Source organism: Vicugna pacos, chromosome 7, assembly GCF_048564905.1.
Source record: "Vicugna pacos chromosome 7, VicPac4, whole genome shotgun sequence".
NCBI classification, from domain to species: Eukaryota; Metazoa; Chordata; class Mammalia; order Artiodactyla; family Camelidae; genus Vicugna; species Vicugna pacos.
Genome location: NC_132993.1, coordinates 24791068 through 24811755, shown reverse-complemented (window position 1 = coordinate 24811755; position 20688 = coordinate 24791068). Strand labels below are relative to the sequence as shown.

The following is a 20688-nucleotide window of genomic DNA, read 5'->3' as shown; positions in this document are numbered from 1 at the left end:
CAGGACAGAAAAAAGAAGAATATGATGAAGAAAACATAGTAAAAATTAAAAGGACCTCTGCTTCTGGACTTGACAGAACAACTGGTACAGGATCATTGCCTCTTACACTGTAAACTATTTAACTGCACAAAATACACAGGGGAGCCTTTTTCAGGGACTGAATAACAGGCAGCAGGGGACTATTAATTCTCCAAGAAGAAGAATACACAAAGTGAGCCTCAAGATAGCCCTGAATTTCCGCCTGGAGGTCACTTTTCTACTTTGGCTCAAGGAGGTGGACTCTAAGAGGACTCTAAAATGAGTGATGGGCATTAAGGAGGCAGAAATTGAAGATCCAAGCTGCTGAAGGGGTTGGCATCTAACGGGAAGCCACTGGAGCTGTATTGGTGGAGGACAGGCAGAAGTCTGCAGAGAGACGGGACGTGGGTTATTGGGCTTGGCTGAATACACACAAGATGAGACTTTGGGAAACTTGTTAGTAGAGATCATCTGCTATAGGGCTAACTTTTGGTTCAACAAATCTGAAATGGCATTTACTAAGTGGTTAATATTCATCAGAACACAGGGGAGATATCATTAAAAATGATCTTCATCCAAACTAAGCAGAAAATATAAATAAACATAGAGGCTACTCAGTGTAGAAACTCAATGAGAATGCAGTTAAATTAGCAAAAGTAACCCAGAATGCACAGCAATCAAGTCCAAGTGTAACATTACACGTAAAGAGCTTCGGTGAGTTTCTTTAAACTTGTTTCAAGAATCCTTCCCTAGTAAGTCATGTCTAAATTATAGATCTCAAGTTTAGATATCTTTGTCTAATAATATCATAGCAGATTTGTGACCCATTTCTCATTTGAGTGGGTCAGTTCTGTTCTTACTTTTGCTGGACAATCAGAGCAAGAAAAACCAAAGAACCCTGGTTTCCTCATATGTAAACCAGAAGCAAACATCTGTTGGCTCCAAACCAAGAGCTACTGAATAAATATTTTGATCATTTAGATTTATACTCCCAAAGGGGGCTATAAACTGTATACAAACCATAGTTTTATTATATTTTCCTGATTAACTCATTCAACAAACTATTTTTTAGAATTAATATATGGCAGATATTATTTTGGGCAGAGGAAATAAGCAGTGAACGAAACTATCAAAAATCCTAGGTTAGCCCTTATAGAACTTGAAGATAATCATGATGTAACTAAATCAATATGACCCATAGGACTGAGTTGCCTTATTTTATTTTTTCCAGGTTAATATTTTTAGGAATAAGTCACCCTTGACATTTTTTCATACTTCTTCTTTTTTCCTTGTCTTAATAATTTAGGCTACTTATTTTTTTAAAAAATCACATTTGATTTATACATAATAATTTAATATCAATAAATAGTTTTAAACATGCATAATACACTTGAAAATTTAAACAGACTGAGAATTTACTCTGAAGAAATAACTCAAAATGGGTAAAAATATTTCACCAGAAGGATGTTCATCAAAGTTTTATTAGAGCATGTTTTATTTTTTTTAATTTTGTTTATACATTAGGATTTTCTATAATGATTGTCTGGTGCTTTTTGTTAGAAAAAGAGTATTATTTTTAATTCTTTAAATGCAGTTCCTTATATTATCCACAGAAAATTAGGTCATGAATAAATATAAAACCTACTTTTAAATTAATATTTTATTGAACCTAGAAGTCTGCATACAGCAACAACCTAAGCAAATTTGGCAATTTGTTGAGGCCTCTTTGACTGAAAAAATTGGGACATTTCTTAAAGCAATGGGCTGGAGAAAAATCTTTTTGTGAAATATTCCTTGGATAATCAAGCTTTAACTTAGTCCTTTCTGATGTGCCTTACAATATATTTTTACATGAAATCTGTAGAAAGCAAGCTTTCTGTTGCTTAAATAGAAATGCTATTACATCAGTGACAACTGTCCTGAGTTTTAAAACTGCCCTGGATGAATAGTGAAATCCTTCACTGTTAACACTTTCCTGAAAGGGACTGCTAAGGAATTTTTTTTTAAATGAAGTCAGGTAAGTACAAAGATATATAGCTCCACATACCCTGACTATCCACGGAAATTTGAAAGTAAATTAGAACCACTATTGAAAACTAGACTAATATTTGTGGGTGTAGATCCCTCTTTAAAAAAGAAAAGAAAAGAAAGACAGGCTTAGCTATCGAAACCTGTCACTGAACTGAGCATGAAGTCAGTGTGTCCTGAGCCCCCTCTTGTGCGTCCACTGCTCTGCGAGGTGATACACAGTAGGTTTGAGATTATTGACATGTGAAGGAGGAAAGGAATACATCATGTTTCTATGAGCCCAGAAATAGGAACATTGGTAACAAGAAGTATTTAGGTTCTTCTATTATATCAGATGGAAGAAAAATTTCCCTAATTTTCATTTCGATCTAGAGTTTGCTTCACTGGTTGCTAATATCTGAATTTATTTAAAAAGTGAAACTTTAAGAAACCCCATTTCTTTTGCAGAGGTAAATTAAGCTCTAATTATGAACACAGTCACTGATTTTATCAGCACAAACAATTGCTAACGTAGCAGAAAATAACTACTACCTGGAAATGTCTTCTTGATCATGAGTTGAAATCTAGCGATCTTTAGGTTCTTATTCCGTGTTAGAGGGTGTTCCCCTTCTATTTTGTCTTCAGCGGATGTTTCCTGAACACCTACCATGTCTGAGCACTGAGACTAGCACTTGGAATTTGAAAGGAAGTAAGACAAGTTCATTGCCCTTTGGGAGAAAGACTAAAAATAAATTATGTACACATTTTCATAAGTGTTTTAGAGGAAATAAATGGGAAGCTGTGCAGAAAATAATACAAAAGTGGAGTCTAGCTTAGATGGGAAAGCCAAAGAGATGAAATTTAAGCTCAGACTGGGAGTCTGAGAAGGAGCCCATGCAGAGTGAGGCTGGGAGGAAAGACGGCGGGGAGAGAAAGGGAAGTATTCCATGTAGAACAAAAGTCCCGAGTACAACAAATCTCACTGTGTTCAGCCAACTCAAAGGAAACTGGCAAGAGATAAGGACAGAAAAATAGGACTAGTTAGAGGTCAGGTAATTGCTGTTCCCATAAATTAGATGTTTTTAAGCCTTTTCTATGTCTTAGAGCCCTTTGGCTATCAGTTAAAAGTTAAGAAACTTCATCCCCAAAAAAGTACATATGAAAAATTTATGTGAAATTTTGCAATTTTAGGCCTTTCAAAGAGTGGCATACATGCTTGATTTGACCTTGGTACAAAAGATCCAGGCCACTTCACTTGAGTGAAACACTTTCCTTAGCACAAGGCTCCCCTCAGACACCTGGGGAAAATCTTTTTACTGGAGTCCAGCAAACTGCCCCCAATTCCCAAACACATAGGCATATGAGCCAATGAATGTTAGATTACATTTTAACTGACAGTGTAGAAAAATTCGTAGATACTTCCCTTCACCAAGAAAGCTATGGTCTCTCAACAGCTTTACAATGCCTGACCATGAGTATTCCCCACATGACATTTAGGGTCCTGGTTAGAGAATTTTTCATCCTTCCTCAGTGATTTATTTTCCCAGGGAATCCACTGCTCAGCCCTTTACTGACATAGCTTTTATGCCAATTGGACGCTCCCACCCTGTTCTCCTTGCCCTATTGTCCAGACAGACCCTAGCCCTAATAGCAGACCTCTGTTCTTCATGTAGACTCCCCAGTGATCCACTGGGCGCTTGACTATATGTTGGCTGAGGATGTATAGAAGTTCTCATCCAGGCATGTCAGCCCATCACTAGATGCAGAGATAAAACACCAGAGTGGGGCTGTCCATGCCCAAGAGTGGAGTCACACAGCCCCCTCAGGGCCAAGCTTCAGCCTCCTTCCCCAATTCCAGTCTGTTTCCTCTGTTTGCTCTCGGGACTAGCGTTTAATTTCCTCACGTAGTGCCTACAAACTACTCAGACCACCAAAATTCCAGCTTTTAAATCGTATGACAACAAATACCAATAACATGAAACCACTATATGATGCATAAGATTTTCATGCATCAATCTGCAGCTGAACAATTTCAAGTCAATATTCTATAAAAACAAAATATTCCAACCAGTCCTTCAAGATTCACAATAATGGAAGTAATGCACAAATTGAATTTCACTGCCTGTCCACTGAAGCGTGGACTCTGTCCTAGTGCACGACTTGCACTTCTAATATGCATAGTGGTGCTAGTGTAGGGTGAAATTTGCCACCCCCCCACCCCCAAAAGGATATGTTGATATCTGAATGCCAGTATCTGTGAATGTGACTTTATTTGGAAATGCTATCTTTGCAGATGTGATCAAATTAAAATGAGGAAATACTAGATTATCATGTTCTAATCCAATGACGGGTGTCCTTGTAAGAAGAGGAAAAACTGGGACAAAGCACACACAGGTGAGAAAGGCCTGTGAAAACAGAGGCAGAGGTGGAAGTTAGGCATCTACAAGGCAGGGAACACCGAGGCCTGCGGCAACCTCCAGAAGCAACGAGGAGTGAACAGACAGTCTCTCAGAGCCTCCGGAAGGATCCAACCATGCTGACATTTTGACTTTGGACTTCTTGCTTCCTGAACTGTGACAGAATACGTTTTGGTTGTTTGAAGCCGCCCTGTTTGCGGTACTTTACTATGGCAGGCCCAGGAAACAAAAATAGGGGCCGATGGCTTTATGCAAGGGGAAGACCATGAGGGAGATTTTCTCTGTTATAATATGTAGAATGCCATGTTTAAAAGAAAGAACAGAAAGAGTGTGTTTTACTCGATGGGGAGGCCAAAACCAACTAAGAGTCCCTTCAATTCTTGAAATTCTATAATGCTCTGAAAAACCGTGTAGTCAAGCCATTATGCACAAACTGGTCCTCACAGGAATCAACTTACAACACAGGGCCTCACTGAAATGTGGCGGGCAAGCCTTGCAGTCTGAGTCGGGACACCTTCACTTGTGCTCTTTGGTGAAATGTTATGCTGATTTTTTTTTTTAAATACTAAAGGAGAGTTTTGGCCTAAATGATCCATCCTGCCTATCAAAATTTAAAAACAACTGCCTATGTTGCATAAACATAACTTTAGTGTTCATATAATTGTGGGGTTTGTTTTTTTTTTTTTTCAGAATTTAAATACTTAACATCCTTTAAACGAGGGATTCCTTCTTTTCTCTTCTGGGATACATATATTTCCAATGTAAATTTTTTAAACAAAGAAAACCAGCATAAATCGTTTCAACAACTGTGTTTTAAACTTGAACCAAATAAAAGCGATTTAGTGTTTTCTTGGGGAGACATGCTCCTTACAAAGCAGAAAAGGAAAAACAATAGAAATAGTTTTAAAACAAAGAGCTTGATTTGTTTAAGATAAATACAAACAAAGCAAAACAGAAAAGGTCTCATCCCCAACCAAACACTACAGAAAATGTCAGCATAACAGAAAATGTCAAAAGAGGAAAAATTTAACCTTTTTAAATCCTATTCATTTCCCACAGACTTTAAGGATCTTTCCTTTTTAAATAACATTTTTCTTCCTTTTTTTTTTTATTGCAGGAAAGAATATAAATCAACCTGGCAGTGCCCTATAAAACCCAGACTTGCACTAAACAGGAGCAACAAAAGTGTGAAACGATCTTCCCTTCCCTTTCCTTAAGGGCCTTAGAGCATCAATAATGAGACTACTTACGGTTCAAGGTCATGCAACAGAGAACACAATGAGCCTTAAGGTTAAGTCCACCCTTCCCTTCGCCCAGGGCAATAGAGCAGAGTGGAAGGGCTGCCATTTACACAGCCCAGGGGTGCCCTTCTCATCACATAATCTAGGTTTGCAGCATCAAAGCTGACCTCTGGAGTGAGTGGGTGGGAGCAAGTATGGTTTCATTACTTACTAGCCGTGTCACCTTGGCAATTCACTTAACCTCCTAAGTGTCAGATTCCTCACCAATTGAATAAGATAATAATATTCTCTATTTCACAGGGTTTTCAAGGGGCATAAAATAGTGCAAGTACCTGGCATTATTAGAAGGAACTCAACAAATATGTATTATTAATGTATACAAGCTCGAGATACGGAAAGCGAGGAAATGTTAAACCTTCCTCTGAGTCTCTCCTCTACAAGCATTTCGTATGCTTGTTCCTCATCCTACTTCTTGACATTCTCACCTATTTTGTTCTCACAACACTTACATTAAATAGCTAAAGCTCCAGTTACGAGGTCATATACGCTACTCAGGCTGATAGAGATTCAGCTTCCAATCCCCAGCAAGCAGTGGGAGGCATGCAGACCTCTGCAATGATGTTCTATCAGTGGCCTAGAGAAGTTACCAACGTGAGTGAGGAGAGACTGAGTTAAAGACACACGTAAGCTGGAGCCTTCATGTATGCTCACCAATAGATGCCCATTCGGGGCGTTAGTAGCCAGACGAGTGTTCTCCCTGCCAAAACACTGGTGATTTTTGGCCGAAGAGCCAAAAGTCTACTGGTCCCTCAACCATTAAGCCTAAAGATGTGCACTGAATGGCAGCTACACCAAGTGTTTTACTTTACCCATGAACCAACACGAAATAGCAAGTTGATTCTTTTAAATGTCAACCGGTATGTCAACAATCTTGGAATGGAGCTGTTGAGCCAAGCATCAGTTCTCCTTAGTACAAATAGTCCTGTGAGTACGTGATCCATTAGATCTATGTGAAGGCATCAACTCTAAAGAATTCCTTATATTAAGTCATAGTAAATTTTTCAACTTTCAGAATTAATGTCTTTGCCTTCATTCACCCAGAAGTAAGACTGGTCTTATTTTGGCAAACCTGAAGTCCTTGCTTTGGTAGAAATAAAACAAATAAAAATTTTAGGGACTTGTGAATATTTGGAATTACGTGTCTTGGGAAGAGAGGGTCACTTCACAGTTCGTGTTATGTAACCTAAAAAACCATGCTGGAAGTTGAGTTTGGCTAAAAATTGCGAAGAAGAATTACTTCAGAATGAAATTCTAATGTGTGTTATTTTCCATCAATCACAAGCTTAAGTGAGATTTCATTTGTCAGTCAAGCATAATTTTTACAATTCAAGTCTAAAATTATTATTTTTAAAACCCACTGGACTATAGCATACTAAAGAGAAATGATTAATTTAAATGTTACTAAATGTCTTTTGAAATTTCTTGCCTTTGCTGCATGAGCTGTCAGTATCATTTTAAAAAGACAAAATCATCACCCAGATTAGAAGGACAGCTCTGGTTATTTTAAAAAATGGTCTTTCCAAACTACAAAATTATAAAAACAAAACAAAACAAAAAACACCTACCATATATTAATAAAATAAAATGTATTGTAGGAATTCTGCATGAAAGCTGGTCAGAGACACGTTCTACTCATGCTTTGTTGTATGTCCTTTACGAAATGAAGGTTAATGTTTCCTTAATGAACTGCAAATAAACTAGCAATTATACACATTTAGCTATTCCCAAAGTTGAAGATTTACTGTGGCAGATAATAGAACACTTCTAGTTAATGCTATAACTATGGTTCTCAGAATTTCTCTATAGACATAATAATTAGCCACAACCTTTTTTGAAAATGCCCAGTAATAGAAAAAGAAAAGCGCTATATTGAAGCATTCATTATCTCACAATATATTTCAGTGTATTTCTGATGCATCCTTTTTTCTACAATACACTATGAACTTTTAGAGAGAAATTTTATAGAAAACATTTCCTTCAAAATTTTTGTAGACATGTACTCAGAGACAGAATGATTTTTAAATGTCATTGTACAAATTGAAATGCACACTGTATTGGCCATCCTTTTCTAAATGATAGAGACTAGATTTAAAATTCACTTAACTCCATGGAAATTCTATTCAAGAAGTGAAAAGAATTAATGGCTTATTCTGAATATTATATTTCCCTGTAGTAAGAATAACAACATCAAGAATTACACTGAATGCTTACAAAGCACCAGACTTAATGCCTAGTGTTTCATGTAGCATTTTGCATCTCTGTGTTGAAGTTGCAAAAAACATCATGCAATAAACTGAAGTAACTTTCCCTGGCACCGAGTTAGGTAAGTAGCAAAACTGGGGTTTGAAACCTGAGTTCTAACTAGGCACATATGCCCTTATCCATTGCACTGCAGCCTCTAAAACTGAGCACTTCAATATGCTGATTCTAAGTATAGATGTGAGAACAGCTGAGGTCACAAATAAAACTTCCAGATATGGAAAAAAAAAAAAAGGTCTGAAAAATTAATTTTTTCCCAGTTGGTAATGAAAATGCAAAAGCTGTCATTAGGAAGACAGATACATTTAATATTTGTGTTCTAATTCATAAAGAGATCAAAACAGAGTTTAGATTTCCTCTTTGTTCCCAATTCTTCTACCCTGCTTTCAAGCCTTTGTTATACTCTTCAGGATTCTGCACTTAGCCCTCTTTCCTTACCTGCAGTTCCTGTTTCCTTGTTTCCATATATTTTTGATGATTCCTAAATCTAATGACCTTTGTATTTACCACAAAAAAACCCTTAATCTGTGAGTGACTCAAAACTCATTGCCTCCATTGCCTTGAGTTTCCTAGCTTGCAGATTGAAACCTTGCAACGAAATCTTCTTTCAGCTTTGTTTTACTTGCTGTCCAGAATTTGCTTTTTGACAATATTTTAAAAATGTATATTTGATCTTCATCCCTGTTTCTGGTACATAGCTCTTAAAACACATGGAATTTCCTAAAGTGGTGAGAGCATAAATGTGTCTTTTCTTATGTTAATGAGGTGACCTTGGGAAAGTGTCTTAGGATGGGAGTTGGTTGCCAGTAGAACCTAGAATGTGATTAAAAGGTTGGGACTTTTGGTTGTCCCTCCCCCACCCCCGGCCCCATCTCCCACTCCACCTCCAGGGAGAGGGGAGGAGCTGGAGATTAAATCAATCACCAACGGCCAATTATTTAATCAATTGTGCCTATGTAGTAGGGAAACCATTATAAAAACCCACAAGGAGAGGATTTAGAATGATTCTAAGTTATTGAACACATGGAGATGCTGGGAGACTGGTGCACCTCAAGAGGGCATGGAGTCTCTATGCCCCTTCCCACATACCTAGCCCTGTGTATCTCTTCATCTGGCTGTTGATTTGTATCCTTTAATATATTTTGCAATAAACTGGTAATCTAGTGAGAAAATGGGCTTCCTGAATCTGTGAGCCGTTCTAGCAAATTAATGGAACCCAAGCTGCGGGTCGTGGGAATGGCTGATTTATAGCCAGTCAGTCAGAAGCACAGGTGACAACCTGGGCTTTCAAGACCTGCATTTGAAGTTTGGGGGAGGCGGGGTGCTACGGGCAGTCGTGTAGGCCTGAATCTTTAACCTGTGGAGTCTGATTGGACGGGAGTCTAAAAGCTCCACTCCCTGTCTCAAGGCAGGACAGCATCTGTGGTACGATTTGCATTCCAGAATTCCCCCACTGCGTCATGATGATGGCGCTAGGCTCTTCCTGAAACTGCCAGGGACTGGATTCTTCCACAGCTCATCCTCATCTCTGTATTATTTCCGCTCCTCAGAGTTTACTCTGAAGGAGCTACAGGCCCCAGGCTCTACCAGTTGGAGCCAGGAAAGCATGCCGGGAGAGATGCTGATGGGGCTGCATGAAGGGTGGCAAAAACGGAAGGCTGGAAAAGGCAGAGTTTATCAATACGGGGGCACTCTCCTGTGAGACAAGATCTAACGTCCTGGCAAGAGCCCCAGTCCTGCAGCACTGCTGGGAAGGCTCTTAGACACTTGGGAAAGTGTTAGCTCCCACTAAATGGGTCACAGTCCCAGAAATGTTCTGTCAGGTATGAAAAGGGATCAAAGGTTCAGGGGAGTGGGCTTGCTCAAATGGATCTGTTCTGTAAGTCCCAAAGCTCCCAGCAGACTGTATTATGGAATTCCCAGAGGACTCTCCTTTACTTAGTGGACTAGCTACTGGTCTCAGCCTCAAGGAGCAGACCCTGAGGGCAGCGAGCCTTGTCCTGTGACGTAGATCTCTCCAGGGTGCGTTATATAGGGATCCCCAGTGCGTGCAGCCAAATGGAGGGAGTCTGAATCACAGTATGTATAGATCAGCTTTTCTTTAAAAACTAAAAATATATGGGAAATAAGCAGGAAAAAAAAAGGAATTTATTCCCTGCAAGAAAATTAGTGACTGGGAAAATGATTCTGAATTAATAAGAAGCGCCCTGTTCACCCTGGAGAAAAGCAGCAACAATGGACACTGACCCAACTCAGAGGTTTGGTGTCAGGGCCAAGTCAGGACCTACATCGCCCAGGCCCTTCTCCGTTCAGCCCAGCTATCGTGGGGTCAGAGACTGGGGACTTGGCATATAAACATGAGACTCTGGCAGCAGCACAGAGCAGAACCTCTACATGCCCGTGAAAGCTCTTTCCCATCAGGAAGAAGAATATTGTCGATGGCGCTGAGTGTACCATAACAAGAGCAATTACAGCAAGAGTGATCACAGCCTCGAGGACCAGCGCTTCTGTTATTCCGTCACAGAAGTAGCATTTGGAGTCACTGACACATGGTGTGTTGGGGAGGAACATAATGTTGGCCCCAGAGAAAGGTGCTCTGTAGCTATGAAAAAAGTATGGCCCTCCTCCTAGCAACATCTGTCCCCTTCGCTATGCCCAAAGTGTTGTTACTGTGACTTTTTTTTCAGAATGTATTTTAGGCTTTCATTTTAGGCAAGATATCACATGCACATCGCCATCAACCCAATTACAGCATTTGCCGGGACATATGGAAAGAAGAGTGAGGAGCAAGATAGGACTGGAAAAGTGAAAAAGGAGCAGAGCCAAGACTGGTTCTCATCATTAACCCAGTTTGCCCAGGATGGAATCCAAGAAGCAAGAATGTCTGCAAGACATAAGAAGTGTCCGTTGTTTACAACATAAATCTCTCAGTAGACTCTGTCTAGCTGTGGTCATATCTGTGTTTGAAGATCATACAAATCAGTACAACACATACAAAATAAAGTGTTCAGCATTTTGCACACACTGGCAGCTCCACTCTGAGCGCCATGCGTGATTTGTATGCCGTTGGGTGTCGTTAACTGTTTTGTCAATAATTTCTATCAGAAATCAATTGGGCTTATTTATTGTCTTTTAAAAATGCACTGGAAAAAAAAAGAAATCTGGTTTCATTTAACCTGTCTTGTTCTTAAGTTTGCTTTATTACAGCAAAGCAGCCATAAGACAGCACCACCGTCCTTTATGATCTTATGCCAACCATCTAGCCTCTCTGAGCTATCAATCTGACATCTGAAAAGCTCCTCTTGGAATTTCTAACTGTTGAACTGCTGACTTTTGGACCTGGGTAAGTTATTTGCAGGGTCATGAAAAACCTATGTCTACATAGTTAATTAAAATTATTCTAAATCCTAGAAAAAAAAGAAAAACTTATTTTTACGAAGCAGGTTAACACTTATGTCAAAATATATTAAAAATTGGACAAAAATTACAGACATCTTTTAGAAAACTGGCACAGAAATCTTAAATGACTAGCAGGGACACTTGGAAAACACATTAAAAATATATCATGACCAACTTGAGTATACTACAGGAAAGTAAGGTGATTTAGTGTTGGGAATCCAGTAACATATTCATCATATTATAAGAAGGAGAAAAATCATATGATTTGTGAAGATAATTTGATAAAATTCAAACTCCATTTTAAAACCTCAGTTGAAAAGGCAACCTATTGAATGGGAGAAAATATGTGCAAATCATATATTTGATAAGGGGTTAATATCCAAAATATATAAACTCATACAACTCAATAGCAAAAAGACCAAATAATCTGATTAAAAAATAGGCAGAAGATTCAAATAGACATTTTCCCAGAGAAGACATATGGATGGCTAACAGGTACATGAACAGATGGCCAACATCACTAATCATCAGGGAAATGCAAATTAAAATCACAATGAGATAGCACCTCACACCTGTTAGAATGACAAGAAATAACTAGTGTTGGTGAAAATGTGGAGAGAAGGGAATCCTTGTTCACTGTGGGTGGGGATGTAAATTGGTGTAATCACTATAAAAAACATTATGGAGGTTCCTCAAAAAATTAAAAGTAGAACTACCATATGACCCATCAATTCCACTTCTGGGTATTTATTTGAAAGAAACAAAAACACTATTTCAGAAAGATATATGCAACCCCATGTTCACTGAAGCTTTATTTTATAATAGCCAAGACATGGAAGTAACCTAAGTGTCTATCGATGGATGAATGGATAAAGATGTGGTATATATCTATGCAATGGAATATTATTCACCCATAAAAAGAAGGAAATCTTACCATTTGCAACAACATGGATTGTTCTTGAGGGCGTTATGCTAAGTGAAATAAGTCAGAGAAAAACAAGTACCATATGATTCCAATTATATGTGGAACTCAAAAACAACCCTGAACTCACAGATAGCAAGAACAGACTGCTGGTTGCCAGAGGCAGGAAGTAAAAGTTGAGAGCAATAGGTAACCGTGGTCAAAAGGTACAAATTTCCAGTTATAAGATAAATAAATACTAGGAATGTAATTTACAACATGATGACTATAGTTAACACCACTGTATTACAGATAGGAAAGTTGTTAAGAGAGTAAATCCTAAGAGTCTTCATCACAAGGAGAATATTTTCCTTTGTTCTTTTCTTTTGAATGTATCCACAAGAGAAGGTGGATGTTAGCTGAACCTCCTGTGGTAGTCCTTGCACAATATATGTAAATCAAACCATCACGCTGCGCTCCGTGAACGTGTAAATGTTCCACTCTAATATGAACCTGCTCTTTTGTCTTCCTACTTAGAATTGTAATTGTTAACATTAGAACTGCTAAACTGTGGATTTATAGGTTACAGGTGATTCATACGCTAGGAGAAAGTCTCCACATTTCAGCAGACTTTTCCAGTCTTCTGAAGTAAATCCTCCTCACTATGTCTTTCTGAATTTCAGAGCCTGTAGCGGAACACTGCCTGCTTCCCTTCCTCCCACCTTCTAATTTTTCTTACGTTCCTCCTACACCTGTCTGAAACCCAGCCCTCAAAGGAATCAAAGACAGTGGTTCCAGTCTTTCTGGAAACAGAAGCACACATGGAAGAGAAGGGTTGTGGTTGAGTACTAGCAGACAGCACCTGGCACTCTTAGAGGTTTTTAAGAAGAAAATAATGAAGTAGGAATGATACCATTAAAACAGGCTTGTATCTTAACAGCTCTGGATAATACAAGTAAAAAATGCCCATTAAAAATTGTACATAGTGTCAAGGAAAAAATGGTTTTCTTAGAGAATAATACACCGTAAAGTAGGCTATTGACTCTAGCTAGCTTTTAAACTCTGCTTACTAGAAAAATAAATAAAAGCCAAGTTCATGCGGTATACCATTAAGCCAATCTTCAGAGTTAAAGAGATTTTCTCATGTGAAACTTTACTTCATAGTGAAACAGGAGGCCAAAACACAACATCATTCATTCATCCACTCAACAGTCGGATAAGGAATGGGAGACACGCATTGTTTTAACTTCTGTGGATAGGACACGAACACCCATGGCTTCGTCTGCACCGTCACAATTGAGATAATCTCCTAATAAATAATTAGAGTACACTGTAAAGAGGTATAACAGATGTGTGTACAGAATACAACAGAGGCATTGAAGCGGGTGAGTGAGAACATTAGAGGGCAGAAGAAATAGTATATGCAAAGTTACAGATCAGTGAAAAAAAAATTGGTGGGTTTGAGAAGTACTATTGAACAGTTTCACAATATAAGTTTCACCTTGTTACTTTTCTGGATCTCAAGCCCTCCAGTGGCCTCCCTTTACACCAAAAGGAATCCCAGTGTCTTTACAAGGCCCTATGTGAACCAGACCCTGCCTACCACTTGGACATCATCTCCTCCCACAGTGGCTTTCTCGCTGTTCCAGCCTCAGTGTGGTCTTATTGTCCCCTGTGCCCAGAACTCTCCACCTCCAGGTATCCGCCTGGATTACTCCTTTGCTTCAAATAGGTTGCCGCTCAAATATCACCTCATCGAAGAAAACTTTCCTGACCACTGTTACTAATAGAGCTTCTCCCTTCTAACCTTGATTAACTTTTCTTAACGACATTTATCTCTAGCCGACATTACATATTTATACTTTTGTATTTAAAAGTAAATATACTTCCATTCCATGGGTTCCGGAGGGCAGACTGTATTAGCCATTTTGCATAAGGGACTTGAGTATCTGTAGATTTGGGTATCCACAAGGGTCCTGGATACTGAGGGACGACTGTACTTACACTTATACGTACTTATACACTTATACGTTATATACAAATATATTGACATTGTATTACTTATACATTGTTTGTCTCCCCTACCCCCACCCCACACACAAAGAGACAAGGACATTGCTTTATTCACCACTGTGCTGTACCTCAGCACCTAGAACACACAAGTACACAGTAGATACTCAATAATTACTTGCAAAATAAATTAATACATAATTGAATGAACAAATGAATTGACAAGTAGGAGAAAAGGGTGAAGACCTGAAGAGAGCACCCTGGTGGGAAAAAGGATGTGGTATGAGGGAATCGGGCCCTTGTGTTTGAGGTCAGAGAAGTGCCACCAGAATGGATGAATATATGGGAGGATAAAAGGGAGCCCCAATCAATTTTTTCCAGGTTCTGAATTTTGCCTAGCACTGCCCCTTGGGGAAGAAACTGTGGCTTTTAGATTCAGCAGGAAATGCTTTTGCTATACTGATGACACTTGCAAGAGGGGAGCTCTACAGAATTTCACTTCAAACTTGAGCCTGAAAAAAAATAAAAATAACAAAATTTTAAAAAGGAGGCATTTGCTTCTAAACAGAATAAATTATGCTAAAGATAAAAATATCCCAGAAGTCTGATTGAATGACTAACTTGTGAAATCCCCTGCCCATCCTCCCTTCCCAATCACTGTCTCCCACAATAACTGCAGGGAAATCTCTTGGAGATACATGTAGCAAAAAGTGATCAGTTCCAAAGAGAAAAACAGGAGAGGGGGATTAAAATTAGAATGATGACATGGCAAGTAAAATTAACATGAGAAAGAGAAAAAAGCTTGGAATCCGAGTCAGCCTGACAAACAAGCACCACTCAAACAGCTGCTCCCCGGCTGCACTGAGGGCTCTGCCTTTCTCCTTCCCGAAGAACTTCTCCCCATTGACCACCCCGTCTTTTGCTCCTCCAAAGCCCTCACCCAACACTCTCCCTTCCTCTGTCTCCCTGACCTCGGAACCCAGGCTTGTTTTTCTTGAGGCCTTGCTGAGAAAAAGATGTATATTCCACATAAATGTGAAGCAGGACCCGGATGCCCCTCCTTGGCCTAAAAAGTTGGCTTTCCTGGCTGCTTACTTAACTGGAGTGCCAGCACATAGAGTCTCTAACTGTATTCACAATGTGAGACACAAAGAAGGACATTAGGGAATCCAGACTGGGAAGTGGGAAGCCAGCAGGGCTTCGTAACTTTGCTGAAACATAAAACAAGCAGCTACTGTTGCAATAATCATCTTAATGATGTAATCATTTAAGTTATATAGATAAGCACACATAAAAGTGAAATTAAAACACCGCTAATGAATTTCACCATGTTCTGTTCTATTTTGCTGCACTTTAAAGCTTTTGAGTATGAAAAGGCATGCTGATGAGGATGAAGAAGGTTTACTAGAACAGATGCATAATACATAATTTTTCTGGTTTAGTGAAAGTTCTCTTCAAGTCTCTGCCTTTTGCTAAATGCACTGGGGCATATAAAAGCCAGAGAATTACCCCATAGTAGACTAGCTGGATTTAGCAAATAAAAATATAGCAAATACACATACAAATTTAACTGGACATTCTGTGTTTTATCTGGCAACTCTGCCCCGTAGGACTGTCATCTTGCTCAGTGTCACAATTAGAGCATGGCTCTAGAGACATACAGCTCTGTTATTTTACTAAATAGTTTAGCCTCATTAAGTCTTTGCTTCCTTATTTGCAGAATGAGTTAATAACAAAACCTATTTCATAGAATTGTTTTGAGAATTAAATGATTCAGTCCATATGATACCACACAGAATGATGTTTCACACCAGAAAATACTCAATTAGCTTTTTATTCTTCTTATTATTAAAGTCATGGTGAATTTTTTAATCAATGAATGAAATTATTAAAAGATTTCTTACAAGTAAAATTCAAGCAAGTTTCCATATTTTGATTTTGTTTTCCTATGTTTTTAACTCTACAAATTGCTCTTGAAAGTAAGAACAAGGACTACAGAAAATTACACAAATATTAAAAATCTCTACCTTTTAGTTCTATACTGGCTACCTAGGAGGTATGGGAGGTATGAGAAAGGAAAAGGAATAAGGGAAGACGGAAGAAAGAAAAACAAAGACAAGCAGATGTGCTTGGTTCGGCCTGCACAGTATCTGAAAAGTTTTCAGTTATCTTTCAACACTTAAAGTCCGGGAGTGTTCATGTAAATGTACACCATCCAGCTCCTCTAGACAGGTCGGAGCTTCGGGCTCCCAGGCCTTGAGTAGCAGCTGCCCTCGTTAGATGGAGCACGCACCCTCCAGCTCAGCTCCTACCGTCCGCCAGACGCTGCGGCTTAGTGTCGGTCACCGTCACTCAGCGTACTTGCACTGTTGTCATTCTTAGACCTGGTCAGCTTCGCTCGTTCATGTCACTTGCCTGGCACAGCAGAGGGGCCCAGGTGTGGTTTATGACTGCATTAAACCTTCAGAATAACCTCTACCAGCTACCCCAAGCCACCCAAATAAATGTGCCTTGAAATGGTGGGCCTGGTGAGCTAAAACAACGTATGACAAGTCACGTAGACGAGTAGATTTCAAGTGCCTTTGCTCAAAGACCTCCTAAAGGAATTCTGAAAACCTTGTGCCTCTTGCACACTTTTATGTTGAAATCTAAAAAATTCTGTCATATGTTTAAACAGTTGAAATGATATAATCTCTAGCATAATGTAAGTACTAAGTTCTAAGTAAAACTCATATCATTCCCTTTAAGGCACCTGAAGGATTTTAAACATGCTTGTAACTTTTCAGCATTTTATATTGACATTTTAGGCTTTCAGAAAAGATTCAAAGACAGGACAGAGACTTCTCTGTGCCCTTCCCCCAACTTCTGCAAATGTTCATATCCTACATAATTGTGGTATAATTATCAAAACTAAAAAATTAATATTACTAAAAAGCTATTAACTAATACTATATAATACAGTACATAATACAATACGTAATACAGTAATGACAGACTTATCTGGATTGCCCCAGTTTTCCCTTTCTCTATTCTAGGGTTCTACCACGTTACATTTAACTGTCATGTCCCCTGAGCTCCTCCAGTCTGTGACAGTTCCTTGGTCTTTCCTCATCCTTCAGTATCTTGACACTTTGGGGGAGTACCGGCCAAGTATTTTATAGAATGTCCCTCAATTTGAGTTGGTCTGAAGTTATCTCACGTAAGACAGAAGTCATGAATCCGTGGGAGAATTCCAGAGATGATGAGCCCTTCTCATTGCATCACATCAGTGGGTTCCATGATCACACGATTCCAATATGTCATTAGTGATGTTAACCTTCATCATTTGGTTAAGGTACCAACTACCATCTGTCAGCTTTCTCCCTCTGAAGTTACTAGTATTTCATTATAATTAATACATATACTATGAGACTATCTAAGTATACTGTTTCACTTATTGAGTATCCACAGATGGATCTTGCCCACAAGTATTACTCTAGTGTTCTAATGGTGACTTTTCTACTTCCCTCATCCCTTCTTCATTTATTAATTGGAATTCTTTTGTAATGCATACTTATCCTTTTCCCTCTGTTTATTTATATTAGTACAGACGCATGGACATTTATCTCTTTCTTTGGGTTAGTCAAGGGTTCTCCAGAGAGAATGAACAGGATGTATATATACACATATACATATGTGAATATACACACATTATATGTTCGTGTATTTGTGTGTGTGTGTGTGTGTGTGTGTGTGTGTATAATGAGAAAGAGAGAGGGGGTCTTAAGGAATTAACTCACACTATTGTGGAGATGTGAGCCCAAAATCTACAGGAAGGGCCAACAGGCTGGAGACCCAGGCAAGAGTTGTAGTCTGAGCCCAAAAGCAGTCAGCTTGCAGAATTCCTTCTTGCTCAGGGAAGCCAGTTTTTGTTCTATATTCAGGACTTCAACTGATTGGATAAGGTCCATTCACATTATGGAAAGTAATCTGGTTAAGCTCATCCAAAACCACCTTAACAGAAACATCCAGAATAATGTCTGACCAAATATCTGGGCAGTATGGTGGAGCCAAGTTGACACATAAAATTAACCATCACAGATTCTAATTTAAATGACCACTGTTTATTTTGCTTCTCAAATTTTTCCAGCTTTAGTCATTAGGAGTTCCTTCAGGTTGGCGCCTAATTTCTCTTGACAAGCTTCTATCACTTTGCCCTTTTATACAATCTGGAACTATGAAATATTCCAGGCTTATCTTGTATTTTAGCTTCCCCAGCCCTGGAATCAACCACTTCTCCAAGGGACCTTGTTCTTTTTATGGGGAAAGATATTTGGAAACAAAGGTCTAGGCAGTAGGTGTGCTCACTGCCCTTTCAGGGGACAGAGCTAAGAAATGTGTGTATATACACTTGCCTACACATATGCACAAATACATATTTATTTCTGTCTCTACTTCTTTGCATATTTTAAAACATGAGTTTGCATTGATATCTCTCACTCCAATTCAGTGCCACAGGGTTTAGTTCTAGCCTTCCCTCTTTCCTTATTTGTAATGTCTTCCTCCAATAGTGAGAAACCCTTGCTAACATTATATACAACAGATTACCTTGTTTGTTCAGTTCTAGCTCACATATAAAATAGTTTCAGTATTGCTAACCCATGCTCCTATAAGAAATACATATGCCAAGCAGTGTTCAGTGATTGTGTTTAGTAATTTCGTCTCTACTGTACATTATGCAATCAAAACACTGCTTTTCAAAGTTACTTAAGTCAGTTCCTTTCATTCCCACCCTCTTTGGTGTGATTATGCCATTCATCTGAAATATAATTAAAATCATCTGTCACAATCTACCTTCCATCTTTAGTTCCTTCCATACCATAGTCAATTTTCTTTTATTTACATACAGTAAAATTCTCTCTTTGCAGTGGACAGTTCTGTGAGTTTTTACATAGTCATATTATCTAATACTATGATAAATGATCTTAACATTTCACTGTTTATTAACTTTTTTCTATGTCTATATGTGTCAAAATTAACTTTGTAGTATTACTTCTGTCCTATCTGGGAAAGAATCTACCAACAAAATAAAAAGATTAGTCTTACAGATTATGGCCACTGTGTAGACTTTGTCGACTTAATACTGTTTTCCCAAGGATCACATGAGATGATCTTACAACTTTGTTTGGTAGGAGAAATTGGTTTCAAGCTTTTGGGTTACCATACATGTCTTTCTCCTGTAGAAATATAGTTTTGGCCCTTGTGGATATTAAAATTCATCTTTAAAAATAAACTGAAATAAAAATAAGTGATCTTTCATTATCCAAGCTTATTATAGAATCTCTGTGATCCATATGTTGATTCTAAAGATACTTTTCAAAAGCCATATCCATACATAAATTTACACTGGCAACATTCCTTTCTTCCTGCTGTAGTGCTTTAAAATTCAAATGCAAAGAGACCATCCTTAAATTATCTTTCCTTGTGAGTGACATCCTCCATTAAGGCCTAAATTTACCTCCAGCCCACACAGAACCAGTGTTCACAGAGTTTGTTGCTATGAATTTTAATAGCTGGAATGAAGAATAGTGAAATAGAGGTGTGAGATATTACTTGTGCTGAAAAAAAACTTAGCCTCACATCAGTTCAGATATCCTTTCTGAACATTTAGTTTCAAAGAGGGGGATTTACAGAGGCGCCGACTACAGACTTGGATTTGAGAAGAAATAGGAGGCATGAGTCAGTATACCTACAGAGGGTGGCCTGTGTTTTGTCACCTGAAATCGAGAATGGCCTTGGGGGAAACTGCCTTGTGGCACCTCCCACGCAGTAAAGCTGAAGTTAAAGGGAGTGGAGTGAAATGTGTCCCTGTATAAAGAATTTCAAATTTTATATAATGCCTGTGGAAATAAAGAATGAACATCAGGTAAAAAAGTTAACTGTGACTTTTCTAGGTATCGAATGAGAGGTTGTTATACCAAAAAGTGGTTTTCCATCTTCCTTCGCAATGGAACAAAGATACAGGCCTGATCTATGACATGAAGAAGGATGGTTAAGTAACGGGAAGTTCCCAGCAGGGAGCACTGGTAGAAATGTGGAATGGTTAACAAGTGAAGGTGCTGGGGTTTCATTAGTGAAAGCATTTTGAAATCCATACTCACTCCTATGTTCACTACTTCCTTTTGAGGAGGGGAGGGGGATAGGAAAACATACGTGATCACTAGCCTATTTCCAGTGCTCTTCCCATTAACTAACTCATTCCCCAGTTAAGGGACAGGTAACAAGAATTCACCTCTGTTGATTATGAAAGGAACAAGACTCACCACAGAAGAGAAAGCTAGCAGACACACATGGTGAACGTTATTGGGAAGAAATCTGAAATGACAGGGGAAAGTTG

General features: G+C 38.7%; 1 protein-coding gene across 8 annotated transcripts in view; it reads right to left on the bottom strand.

The window, feature by feature from the left end:
* The window catches only part of IQUB (IQ motif and ubiquitin domain containing), a 163909-nt gene that overhangs the window by 73269 nt on the left and 69952 nt on the right, over window positions 1-20688 (bottom strand). Inside the window, exon 13 of one of the 8 annotated variants that reach the window (XM_072964578.1) lies at window positions 14414-14824. The exons of 6 other annotated variants lie outside the window; for them this stretch is intronic. In XM_072964578.1, coding sequence (XP_072820679.1) covers window positions 14813-14824 — 12 coding nt within the window. In that variant the 3' untranslated portion in view covers window positions 14414-14812. Of the gene's footprint in view, window positions 1-14413; window positions 14825-16653; window positions 16728-20688 lie in introns of those variants that run through there. One more of the 8 variants, XM_072964577.1, reaches the window with a different exon arrangement.